Source organism: Phoca vitulina, unplaced genomic scaffold, assembly GCF_004348235.1.
Source record: "Phoca vitulina isolate PV1807 unplaced genomic scaffold, GSC_HSeal_1.0 scaffold8, whole genome shotgun sequence".
Lineage (NCBI taxonomy): Eukaryota > Metazoa > Chordata > Mammalia > Carnivora > Phocidae > Phoca > Phoca vitulina.
The window spans coordinates 79,881,409-79,895,089 of record NW_022589711.1 but is presented as its reverse complement, the minus strand read 5'-3'; the positions used below and the strand labels follow the sequence as shown (position 1 = coordinate 79,895,089).

General features: G+C 48.6%; 1 protein-coding gene across 1 annotated transcript in view; it reads right to left on the bottom strand.

Moving 5' to 3' along the window:
• LOC116634114 overlaps window positions 1-10,268 on the bottom strand; it is a 31,578-nt gene extending 21,310 nt beyond the window's left edge. Inside the window, exons 1-3 of the mRNA XM_032407333.1 lie at window positions 9,982-10,268; window positions 307-341; window positions 100-186 (exon numbers count right to left, since the gene is read on the bottom strand). Of these exons, the coding sequence (XP_032263224.1) occupies window positions 100-186; window positions 307-341; window positions 9,982-10,214 (355 nt within the window). The 5' untranslated portion in view covers window positions 10,215-10,268. The remainder of the gene's footprint in view (window positions 1-99; window positions 187-306; window positions 342-9,981) is intronic.
• Window positions 10,269-13,681: the final 3,413 nt, after the last annotated feature.

Below are 13,681 nucleotides of genomic sequence, written 5' to 3'. Positions count from 1 at the left end.
TTGAATGTATGAATGAACATCTGCCCGGCTTCTAAGTACCAAGCAGACCAAGACCAGCCTCCTAGGTCAGTTCCCTTGCTTATGGAAACTGCCACCTACCAATCTGGAGCGGTTTGCCTCCTTCTTCAGTCTCTCCTTGCCCTCTGTGTAAGGAGGCCAGCTTGCCAGCCAGCAGCCGGGGAATGCCTGAATGTAACAAAGCAGCTGCAGTCCATAAGTAAAATAAATTATAATTTTCTAAAACTGAAAATGCTTCATACAGTATCAGTTTTTTAATAACTCAACATTGACTTAGGAGTACCATACCTTTTTCTTCTGAAGAGGCATTGTGATGGTCATCACTAGCACAAGAAAAGAAAAAGACTTTTAAAAACTGATACTAATTTTACATAAAATAATTACGAAAATCTTCAAAATGATCATTATATTGTTTCTCCAGAAATGTTGCAAATTAAAGAACTCTCTCCCTCCTCAATGGTTTTCCTGCCCCTCTCATTCTCCACCTATGGGCTGACTCCACCTACAGCCAAGCCAAACACACCAGTAGGGCTTGTTGGATGTGCACCTGACCCCCTTCTCGTCCCATCACACCCCCAGGAGCCAGCACCACACCTTCAAGGTTCACGGGATTGCCATTCCATGCCCAGCCATCTGGCTTTCCTCTGTCCTGTCCCTAGGCACACAGTCCTAACTGCCCAGCCTGCACTGGCCTCCAGGCCCTCCATCTGGTTCCGTGAGTCATCCTCCTTCTCCCAGGTCGTCTCATTCTGCCTCTCTGGCCTCCTCCCTCAGATATGGCACCCTGAGCACTGAGGGCTCTAGAAGTTCTCTCCCTTGTCCTCACCACGGCCTGAACTCTCTGTGCCCTACGCACATGGTCTCCACTCTCCTGCTCCCCATTTTCCCCTGGACTCAAAGCTACCTGGCTTCTGCTCTCCCACGCTACCAGTGACTCCTGGCCAACAGACCCAATGGGCCCTCTTCAGTCCTTAGTGACTATGGCCTCATTAGATGAAGTAGGTGGCGGGCTTCTCCATGGCTTCCACGTCCCTTCTTACCTGGTCTCCTGACACCTCCCACCTCCCCTGTGGCAGTGACCTCTCCCCTCTGTGTTCTTCATCCACTGTCTCCATCTGCTCCAGCCTCCCGGGCAGCGACGTGACCCGGAGTCACCTCTGCGTACCCTCCTCTTCCCACCTCACACTGCCTCAGTGCGCCCTTCACACCAGGGTTTCCCATCCTAAATCTGCACCTCCTTCCCAGGCCTCTTCTCTGAGTTCCAGGTGCCCAGGGCCTCGGGGGCACTTCAGTACTTTAAATTAACCACAGTCAGCACTTAATCGTTGCTTTCCATCTTCATCAGAACCTGCTCCTCCTTACCTACCTTTGCAGAGAATCACATCCCTGGGGCACCTACCTGGAACCTCCGGCAATCACCAGCTCCTGCCCCCTCTTCCTCATCAAGCAGCCAATCCAAGTCCTCCTGAGCCTCCCTCTAGACATCTCTCAAATCTGTCCCCTCCTTGGCATACACTCTCTGCCTCAGTTTAAGTACGTTCCCTCTCTCTCTCTTCCTCTCTCTTCCTCTCCCTCTCTGTCTCTCATCATTGGCTCTCACCTGGTTAGTTGATTATAATTTTCTCATACTTAGTATACGTGCCTGCAGTCTCCCTCTCTTGGTTCATCATGTGACTATCAGTGTGATCTAATCACGTCTTTGCTTATACCCTTCTGTGGCTTCTCAGTGCTTTCTGGCTAAACCTAAGTTCCTAGGCAGGGCGCACAAGGACCTCCACCCTGCTCCCTTGTCTCCCACCCATGCGCTCCCCCAGAGTGAAAGATCCTCAGTGTCCCAAGCACACCCTGGATAACACACACACACACACACACACACACACACACACACACACACACACACATATACACCACTCTCTCTGTATCACCACCCCAGCCAGGGTCATTGCCTATGGCCTTGCAAGTCATATGCCCCAACTCTGGGGGCTCCATGAACATGCACTATGACGTTGGGGCACCCCCTGGAGTTGTGTGTGCATATAAGTAACAGCCCTGCCCTCCCCTTGATGCCAAAACTCCTATTTATCATGTAAGAACAGCACTTCTCAAAGTATAGTCTGAGGAACATTAGAGCTATATGAGGTACCCTCTAAAAACAGTTGTTCTGGGCCCACTGAATCAGAATCTTTGATGAATAAATAAAAATACAGGAAGAAAACAACACTGATGTTATTTGTACTTATACGTGTTTAAAATCTTTATTTTCTCATTCAATCGCCCCAAAAAGCCTCTGAAGGCCATTTTACGAATGCAGAGAGAGGCTCAGACAGGTTAATTAACTTCCTCAGGGTCACAGAGCTAACAACTAGAGAAGGAGCACTTGACTCTAGGCCATTATGACTTCAAAGCCCACGTACTTGCCTGGCCCAAAGCCTCCCCACCCCCCCCCCCCCCCCCCCACCCCCCCCACCCCCCGATGCCCACCACTCCACCCCCAGGTCCCAACCCTGGCTGCAAACTGAGGACCAAGACAGCAAAGGCAGCAGACCAACTGCTTTCCCTTTCCTTCCTCTTCTTCCCCCAAGTCAGTTGGGACCCCCAGATGTTGTAAACCTCCTTGACTCAGGATTTTAGCTGGTAAACTTCCCCAAGTATTTGGTATTTCCCAAGCTCCATGGTTCTAGGAAATACACACATTCTCGTTTTCAGACTTAAATCCTTTTGTTTTTTAATCCTCAACTCTTGCTCAAAAGGTCAGGCTGTGGTGGTGAACCTGTAATTGGGAAATGCTTCAAGAAACCAAGAAAGGCTAAAATATGGTTTTTAATGAAATTTATAAAAGGACAAGCCAAACATGACATCTTTTTTCTCTAGACTCCTACCTCTTATAATGCAGTCACTATGCCTTTTAATTTGAAGATAATTATGAGAACATGGATTGAAAGTTGGCCATTCTTATTGCACAAAATATGCCTGGTTAAAACCCACTTCTGTGTTCTCAACAAAACTGTGTTTTTCTCCTTACTAGCACTTTCATTTTCCCCTTTCTGCAGCTGCTTATCTGTTTCCAGACATGTATCCATCTGCTTAGATATGACAACTTTTGCTAAAACCCAGAAAGCCTCTGCATAAAACCTTCATTTTCTCCGTGAAGTAGATGAGAGTGAGTGGTGTCCAAGATGAGATTAGTGAGGCTGCGGGGTAAAAGGCCAGCTCCCGACACAGAAACACCCGACACGAACGCCAGGACAGCGGAGGGGGAGGGGCTTAGACGCAATGAGCAGGAGCCCGCCCCCAAGGCAGCTCCCTCCCACCCCCAGCCCCGCCCCGCCTTAGGAAAGCCACGTGGGGCAGGCAGACCCTAGTGGACCCAGAGCGCTCCTTGCCACTGCATGAGTGCTAGGTGCCCGCCCTCTCTTCTATCATGGACACTGTTCTAAAGTAAACACCACGGCAATCATGGAGAGAGAGCACCCATTCCGAATGTTCTCAGTTTAATTCAGGGACCAAAGATAAGTAGGAAAGCGGCATGGACGTCTACTCAGCACTTAAAACTCCTTAAATGTTGACGTGGACTCCATCATTATTACTAGGTAGAATTTTACCGCAGTTCCAACACCAGCATCAAATATAAATGTTGCCTCATACCTGTCAGCTTCCAGGCCCCAGACTCGCACGCCCCTTCCCTTAGGGGAAGGGGGAAACAAAAACACCCTGCATCTTGGCACAGTAAAATCCCTGAGCTGCTGCAGGACGGAAAGAACAGGCTTAAAAACCTCAAAGGGCTAATATTAAATGAGGGTGTTTACTGAATGTTTGTTGGAAAAATGAGGATTCTATGAAACTATGTGCAAATGAGCAAAACCAATTGTTGTCGGAATTAAGTCATAGCTGCAATGAAATGAAACCTGAGAGCAATACCAAATCTTCATGTAGGTGCAGGACCTTAAAACTTCCAAAGTGCTTTCAGACCCACGAGAGCACCAGCTCCTCACATGAACTCTGCCAGGAAGGCAGGGCAAGGACTGCCATCCCCACGTGCAGATGAGGACACTGCAGCTCAGAGGTGCCCAGTCACGTAGCCAAACCCGCACGGGCCGGTGAAGGATGCACGAGAACCAGAATGCCTGGACAGGCTGATATCAGGCATAAGAATGATTTCACCCAATCTGGCTCCGTAAGTAATAATTCTCCACCCAAATATTTTTTAACAATACTTAAAGTAAAAATAAAACCTTAATATGATAACAGCTTGTATTTGTTAAATGTTTACTGTGTGCTGGAAATTAAGTCAAGGACTTGGCATTATGTCAATTAGCTCATTTAACCATCACGACCATCTTTTAAGTGCCTGACACTGAGCTAGTAGTATCCCCATTTCACAGAAGAGAAAATAATGCTCAGAGATCTTGGGTAACTTATCCAAGAATCCTGGTCCATCTGATTGGAGAGCCCAAGCTTTTACCAGTACAGTTTTACAACAGAAAGCTAAAAATTCTGCCAAGTAGAATTTTTCACCAGAATTAAACCAAGCAGTATTTTACTTCTTTTAGCCCCTATCAACCTTCTAGAAAACAGACCATAACAAGTAAAGTAAAACCCATAAGTAAATCAGTTAAAGAAAGTGGAAAAGATTTTATGTTAGTCACAAACCAGAGTTAAAATGCACAATCATGAAATAACTATACTTCCCGGGGCATAATCTCAATGCAAGTAATATTCTCTATAATATAGATCTCTTTTCCATCAATTCAAATTAACAAACGCCTATTTACCATATGACAGATGCTGCGCTAGGCAGAGGGGATATAAAAGTAACACAAGACACATGAACCCTGTCCCCAGGGGGCACCCAAATGGAGGAGGAGACAGATCAGAAAACAAATATATATGTATACGATGCAGGAAGAACAAAATAAAAATAAACATAAGCTATAGTGTTAGCCCAGAGCAGGCTCTGAAGAACTAGGAAGAACCAAGCTCTTATGCTAAGATCACAGGCACGTGACTGACTACACAGCCAATTAAACCATGATGCTAAGGCCATCTTGCATTTTCAAAGAGCACTGCATCCCCACAAACAGGATCCTCCAGCTGTTAGGCTCAGAAAAAGCTGAAAATGAAAGGAACCTACAAGATCTTCCAGTCTGATGCATCATTTTACAAGGGGAGATGGGAAAATAGGAGAGGACAAGTGAATAAATACCCACGATCACATAGCTAGTTATAAGCAGACACAATCTCACAACGTGTCTCAGGTCTCCTGGTTTCCTTATCAATTCATTCATTCAGCTAACACGTGTGGAGTGTGTGTGCCAGATATGAGTGAACAAAGCAACTGGTCTGTGCTTTCCCCAGCCCAGCAGCCTGATGGGGAAGCCTGACTTCCTGTATCTAAGACAGGAAGTGCTTTGAGAGAATGACAAGAGAGCTCCTCTAAGATTGAGGAATTGGGGAGGGCTCCCTGGGGAAGTGACATTTAAGCTGAGCGACCAAGGACAGCAGAAATGGACAAGAGAGAAGGACTGGGAATAGTGGGGGCAGCTCCTGTCTGAGACAGGAAGGAGTGGATCAAGGTCCAGGAACAGGAGGAAAGCAAGTGTGGTCAGGGGGAGAGAAGCAGGAGATGAGGAAGGTCAGGGAGGTGGAGAAATCCTAACTCTGTAACCAAACTGATGGTAACCCCAAGGATGCTAAGTGGCAATTATTCAGTCTGCTGAGTAGTGTCTGTATTTCCATCTTGGGAAGATTGACATCTTAAAAGTAGAGGAGGAAGTCAATAGTGCAGGGTCCCAGAATCTGCTGTCCTCAATGTCTTACATGGGGACCACGTGAACCCGTGCAACCCTCTGACAACCTGCAGGTTAAGACACTGCTTGTGTTGAGTCCAGAGACCTAAGCGTTTCCCCAAAGAAAACCTCAGTCCCCCAGGCCACAAGAGCCAGTCCCCCTGCCCAGGCAGTTGTAGTAGTAGGTGACAAAAAACTCCCACGGGGCTGTGTAACTTTAAAGCACACTCCAAGGAAACTGTCTGCATTCAGAACTGAGCTCTAGAAGCCAAAAGTGCCCTCCATATAAGCCAGGACAGAAAGACTTCCATCCATGCCAAGCTCTCCAAGACCAGCCCTGGGGTAGGTCAGAGACTCAATAAAGGGAAGGTGGGGGCAGGTGGAGGAGTGGGGGACAGGAGAGATGTGGGTACCCTAAGCCACCAGCTGTCCAAAACCTTGAGGATACTTTCTGAACCAAATCGGCTTCCGATCATGACCTAGTTTCTTTTCTTCTTTCTTCCCAAAGATCACCACTTCCAATCAGCTTGCCCACAAAAGAAGCTATCCTATGGGTTTTTTTCTTCAATGTTCAGGTCCCTGAATGAGAGCACAGTCTTGGGTTCCTCCAAAGGTACTCAGTGCTGGTAAAGATGGAAAATCCACAGGGCTGGCTCAACAGGCTGGCTCCTTCACCTACCCCTATCCCCTTTTTAAATTTCTCCAATAGGAAAAAATAATGGTGGAACTGGTAGATCTTTGGGTACCAAAAGGCTAAAGGATTCATTGCATATTATTTGTAATAGGCAAAAACTGGAAACAACTACCATGCTCATTAAGAGTAAGAAATGGATGAACAAAATGTGATATAATCATATAATGGAATATTATGAACAATGAGAATGAAAGAACTGCTTACACACAACAATGTGGATCAATCTCACAAACATAATGTTGCACAAAACAAACCAGACGTGAAGGTTATATGCTATATGCTGCTATTTTTATAAAGCTTACAAATAAGCAAAATTAATCTCTCATTCCTTTGGGAAGGAGAAACAGGACTGTGAGTAATCGGAGTATGAGAGAGGCTTCTAGAGTGCCATATTTTATGTATTGACCTGGGCAATGGTTACATAGATGTGTTCACTTTGTGATGTGCCACTTAAGATGCTTGTGTTTTCTCTATGATTGTGTACACACACACACACACAGGTTTTCAGCATCTTGGAAAAGGAAAGTATCTAGAACTTTGGCTTTACAGGCCACAGTTGTGAATGGAGAATAACCCTGGCTGGTAGGGGAGCAAGATGAAGAAGCTAAGTGCATTGAGGATATGGCCTAAAAGGCAGCTAGCTGTGGGGTGGCAGGAACTGGGGGAAACAGTTTCAGGGTTTACTCCCTTCCTCCTTCTTGTACCTGTCAGTGAGAGCTTAGCCTAATGTACTCCAAAGGGAAGTGGGGCCAGGAGAGAAAAGGGCTGGGACCAGGCTGGCAGGGAGAAGGGAGGCCGCTGGGACATTTCCAGCAGTGAGAAGACAAGGAGGGAAGGAGGAAAAGAGAAGAGAAAGAAATCCTGAGTGAACAAGGAGAGCTCTCCTGAGCTGAAGATGTGTGGGGTGGGGAATTGCCATGACTCAGCCCCGCAGAAGGAATTTCTCTTCTCCACTCCTTGAGCCAATAACATCTCATGCACACCTGGATTAATGGAGTTATTGCACTGCTCTGCGGTAATTTGTTTACAAGTCTGGGAACTGATAAAACAATGAGTGCGAGCGAGGGGGTGTGTATAGCCAAGGATTCCACATCCCCAGCATCCGGCACATGGTTTGGCATATAACTTGCACCGAAAAAAAAAAAAAAAAAAGTTCTTTGAACAAATAAATGACAGAAAGACTAGGGTAGACATAAAGACTCTATTCCTCAGTATTTAAAAAATCTGTAACAAACAGCTTAAATGGTCAAAAATATGAGAAGGGAATGCTGTGCAGCTACTAAAAATTACAAGCAACTTTACAGCTTACAGAGACTTGCACCTCACCCTTGGCTGATACTGAATTTTATGGACTTTGTTGCCATGCTGAAACATGAAAATGACACATTAGCAACAATCTCCCTGAAGAGGCCAGGAAGATCAGAGATGGAGGACTAAGGAGTTTTCGTGGAAAGAGGTGGGGAGGGTACATATCCTACAGTAATACCAACAAGGGCTGGTAGTTCTGGGTGGCCAGCAGAAAAATTCGGTTAGCTCTGTTTGTGTAAATAACTGTGTTAATGTCACATACTATATTTCAATTCACTTCCTCTCTTTATTGCTTTGGCAGGGGGAAAACTTCACTTCTAGCAATAATTTAAAGTTCTCTTTAACAATCATTCCCAAGACTTGCTGTTGGGTGAACACCTCTGTAAGAAGAGCTTTTGATTTTCAATGTGGACTCAGTTCGTGTCCTACTGTGGTTTTTGTTCATGATCCGAACGTCAAGAAATCAAATAGTAAAACCTATCTACACACAGACTTTTCTAGGCTGCCTTCCTGATTGCAACAGTGTTTTAAAGAAAGGACAGTGGCAGAAAAAACAAACCTCCCTCCTCCCTGTGAGAAACTGGGCCTAATGTTTAATGATCCACGAAAAACTGAAGTCCTGGACACTTTAAACCTTGGCAGTCTCTCCTTGTTCTAGTTGTTCCTGTAGAAACTTGGTTTTGCAGCAGTGACTGTCCAAAAAGAAAATTTTCTGCAGTCTGAATCCTTGCTGAGCGTTTATGCACTGCTTTTGGGTGACTTCCTGCAAGCGCTTAACGGCAATGAAAGGATTACCTAAAGGATATATTACACAAACCGCCCATCACACGTCTTGCTGAAACACCACATCCGATGCTAAAAGCCTCCTTCTGCAGATGACAGTAACTCTGGAGAACACGCCCACAATATCCTTAGAGCATCCCCAAACTAGCTCTTAATAAACATTCCCATGTAAAAAGCAGCTGCTTTTAAAGCTCTGGTGAGGGACGCCTGGGTGATTCAGTCGGTTAAGCGTCTGCCTTCGGCTCAGGTCATGATCCCAGAGCCCTGGGATCGAGTCCCGCATCGGGCTCCTTGCTCAGCGGGGAGCCTGCTTCTCCCTCTGCCTGCCGCTCCCGCTTGTGTGTGCTCTCTGACAAATAAATAAATAAAATCTTAAAAAAAAAAAAAAAAACTTAAAAAAAATAAAGGTCTGGGGACAAACAGAAGCATTGGCTACCGCGGCAGGAATAGCAGAAACCCTGCAAGCACTGTTGACTGGAGCTTTCTGTGAGCGAGACGTTGTGTTAGCGCCACATGGGGGGTGAGGGGCTGCCGGGGGTGGGGCCTCCACGCATCGGCAAGGGCGGCGGTAAGGGAACTAATTCTACCCTCGACTCAAACAATTTAAAAGCCGATAGTGTTCAGCAAAACCCCGGGCACCCTCCTGCAGCGAGTCCTCTTCCAGGTACAGAGGGCGCAGGGGCTCCCGAGAGCTGAAGCCCGGGAGCTAGGGGCAGATGAGGACAGCAGAAACCGAGGCTCGGGGGCGGGGAGTCACCGCGGAGGCGGGAAGCGCGCGAGTCCACCCGCGGGGAGCAAGGGGGCGCCGCAGGGCGACCTGCCCTCCCCGGCACCCGCCGGCCGCCCGCAGCCGCCTCCACCAGAAGGATGTGAATACATCGGGCCCACCTGCCGCCGCGGCGGCGCGGAGCAGCAAGCGCCCAGGAAAGCGCGGCCGCTGGGAGCCGCAGCGCCGCCTGTAGGCCCCGCCTCTGGGCCGGGAGCGCGGGGCCTCCGGAGCTGCGCGCCCCCGCCTCCCGCGCGGGCACCTGCGCGCGACCCCGCCGCCGCCTGCCCTACCCAGGTGCGGCCCGCCGAGACCCCGGAGCCAGGCATTGAGGGGGGTCCGAGTCGGGCCCGGGGGACGCACTGGCTCCCCACGCTCTGTGCCCGCGCGGGGCAGGCGCCGCCCGCGAAGTGTGCTTTGTTTGTGCGGCCGGAGCGGGGATGCCGGGACGGGAGTGGAGCCCTCGCCCCCGCCGGCACAGGGCGAAGGGCAGAGCCCGGGAGGGGCCGGGGGTGCCGAAGGGGGCAAAGCCTCTTCTGCAACGCGTCGACGTTGGGCCCGGCCGTCCCCCGACCCTGCTCTGCCCTTTCTCCTTCCGAACCCCCCAGCCCCGCAGACGCGCTCACCTGCTCTCCACGACCCCCACGCCGCGGTTCATCGTCGCTGTGCCGCTGGGAGGGGGCGCCACGCGCGCCCCGGGCTCGGCGCTCAGTGCGCACCCGGGCGGCTGCTGCAGGGGCTCGCGTGCGGAGCGCTGCCCTGCACACTCGGAGGCGGACGACGCTGCGCGGGGAGGGAAGAGGGCGAGCGAGAGCCACCGGGGGAGGGGACTGACTGGGAGGGGGTGCCGGGCGCGCATCCGCAGCGGCGGCCGGAGGCTGCCGAGGCTCCGGTAACGGAAACGCACGCTCGCCGGCGGCCCCGCGCGTGCACACCAACGTGCACACTCGCACACGTGCGTGCGCACACCGGACCAGCCCCGGCTGCTTGTCGGCGCCCTCGCCCCGAGGGAACTCGGCTTGATGACCCTAAGCGGCGGTGTCTGTGAAGAAGGACCCGCGCCATTCTCTCAGGAGGGGTCAGAGAGCTCAAGTCCTCCTGATTGGGGTCTGGCTACTCCAGTATCTGGGGATTTTCACTGGGGACATGAAACACCCCCACCACGAAGGGGTTCCCAGATTTGCTTCTTAGGATCTATAAACCCCCTGAAATTCTGTCAGGTTTTGTATCTAAAATACAAGTGCCTGGAATGACGTACCACAGCTTTTATCAAATTAACGGCTTTGAGACCTCCCCCCGCCCCCAAAAAACCATAAAGATGGATGGATTAAACCAGTGGTTCCCAAACTTTGCAATGTATTAAATCACCCAGAGAGTTTTTTAAATAGCGATGCCCCACGTAGCATCTCACACCAATTAAATCCGTGAAGTGGGACCCAGGCATCACTATTTTTAAAAAGTTCCCATGTGATTCCAATGCTCAGGAAAGCATGCGAACCACTGCCTAGACGGTTGGTGGTCCTCACCACACACTGTTATTTAACGAAGGTTATTTAACGAAGTGGTGGCTGTCACAGCACCTAGCCCAGGTCTGGCTCACTTCAGGGCGACTGCAGGAAGGAGGCAAAGGCAGAGTCCAGGATGGGTCCTCTAACTGGCAGCCTTCTCTTTGCTGTTCTGAAATTCTCCACAGACTGAAATACCCCTGACCTCCTGGAAATGGCCTCATGTAATGCCTGAAGCTGGGGAAGAAAATGGCTCATTGCAGCTTGAAGAGACATCTGTCTTTGAGATTCCTCCAAAAGGCTCAGCCCCGTGCCTGCCTCACTGTGACTGGAAGGTCCTGCACTGGCAGTGTGGGTGAGCACAATCAAAGTCATAACCCCTACTGGTGGAATACCTGTGAGTCCAACACTGTAGTCGACACTTTATATTCTAAGAAAGAGCTGCCCTGGCACTGTTACTGGGCCTTGGTGTTCTCCCGCCGAACATCAACAATTTCGCAGAAGATCAACACCAGACAAGGCCTCTCTGGGACCATGATGGATCAAGACAAGAACAAGATCACTCAGCAATCATGTCGGAACACAGACAAAATGTGAACATGGTCCAAGCCACAAAATACCAAACATACAGCTATCCTGGCTAATAAGAGGGACTGCTGCTTCTTGGCCACTCATGCCCTTAGCCTTACTCGAGTCTGCCCTCTCTATGGCTAAGATTTATGAAGATACACATTCATAGAACTACCCCTGCTTTCTTAAGCCTGCCCCCAAGTCAGTTAACAAGAGCCCAGATCCTTTAATGATATTTTCTAACATCCTCTCACTGAGACACCTTTATGGTGTCCCTCACCAATGAGTAATAAATCCAGCTTGTATAACTACAGGTGTATTCCAAGTGGTCTTTGGCAAGAGGACATTAAAAATAAATTATCTTGCTTAATCATTGCAATAACAACACAAGGTAAATATTACACCCTCTTTACATACAAGCTAACTGGGGTTCTAATAGGTCCTATAACTGGAGCTCACACAGGGCCACCAGCTGTCAGTGAAAGCTGGTTCATGTTCACATGGGCTTGTGGGGAGCCAGACTAGTCTGTTGCATACCCACACAAACTCTGGCTTCCAGATGAGCCTGAGCTCCAACCCCAGTTCTGCTATGGGAATTTGAGCAAGTTATTTAACTTTTCTCATTCTCAGCTTCCTTGCCCCTCCCCCCAAAGGGGGGGATGTCTAAGAACTGGTATTTTTTAAATTGAGATATAATTGACATATAACATTGTATCAATTTCAAGTATACAACATAATGATTCCATAATTTGTATATATTGTGAAATGATCACCACAATAAGTCTAGTGAACATCCATCACGGCACATAGTTACAAATTTTTTTCTCATGATGAGAACTTTAAGATATACTCTCTTAGCAACTTTCAAATATATAATACATTATAATTAACTATAAGGAATTGGCATATTTTGTATAAGTTCCCCAAGTGGCCCAACCCAGCACCTGTTGGCCCACGGTGGTTTGGGATCTACTGGCCCTATACTCCCTTTCCCTCTTTCCCATTCACTTCTCAACCAATTGTAACATTGTTCCTGACCCACTGCCCACTCTTGCTAAGGTCAGCAGTTACCTTGCAGCTGCTAGATCTGAAGTATACTTTTCCATATGCTATTGACTCACTTGACCATTCTCCCCTTCCTGAAATTCTCCTTCTTTGGCTTCCAGGAGGCCCACGTGGTATGATAAGCAACTGAGGCCCAGAGAACTAAAACACTTGATCCGACAGCCTGTGAGGCACTAAAGCCCGAAAACAACCATGTGAGTGAGCTTGGAAGTGGATCCTTTACCCCAGTTGAGTCTTTTCATGACTGCAGCCCTGGTGGGCCAAGCTACTTCCAGATTCCTGACCCACGCAAACTATGACATAATAAATGTTTGTTGTTTTAAGCTGCTAAATTTCAGGATAATTTGTTATACAGCAGTAAACAACTAATACAAACAGGAAACAAGATCTTACAGTTAGTGCAGTAGAATCACATCATTTGCACTTCAACTTAGGTAAATTCAACCTTAGTTGGTTTGAAAAAGAGGGAGAGAGAACAATTTACACAGTGTCGACAATTCTGCCTTCTATTCCAGTGAAATAACAGGATAAGATGAAAGAGGTGGGTCTGGTTTCATTAATCAGTCCATTCCAGTCCTGGGCACCTCTCACAGAGGAGAAAGTCTTAATGCTGGCTGTGCAGCTCATATTTTAACTATCCATATTTAGTACAAAGTGGGGGAAATGAGGCTAATTCACTGACTTGGGTTCGATATATAATGTAGTCAAAATAACCCCTGAAATCCCTTAACTCATCAGGACCTGAGCCCAGAAGTCCCCAAGCAAAGAACAGTACTGACCTTAGGCCAGGGCCAGCCCTGGAAACTTGCTTCAGGTGGCCCCACCGTGGCCCTCCTCCATTCGTACCTCCCACAGGATGAGGAGCCAATGAGGCCCAAGGGATGTGCCCTTCTGGAGACTGTTCCCCCCCACCCAACTTATAGACCAAATTCAGGGGATAAGAGATCCCAAATTCCCTGTCCAAATGGTCCTGAGCCCACTTCTAGGGCCTGCATAGGCCTTTTTCCTAGGTCCAACTTTCTGTGGGTGGAGCATATCACCAGAGGGTACAGGCCAGGGTAAGAGAGACCAAGGGCAGCTGCTTAAGGGGATATGGATGGCGCTTGGGTGGTCCACATGGGAGCTGAGTGGTCCACATGTGTGTACAGAGCCCTTCACCATGCGGACAAGGCAAGCAGTGGAAAAC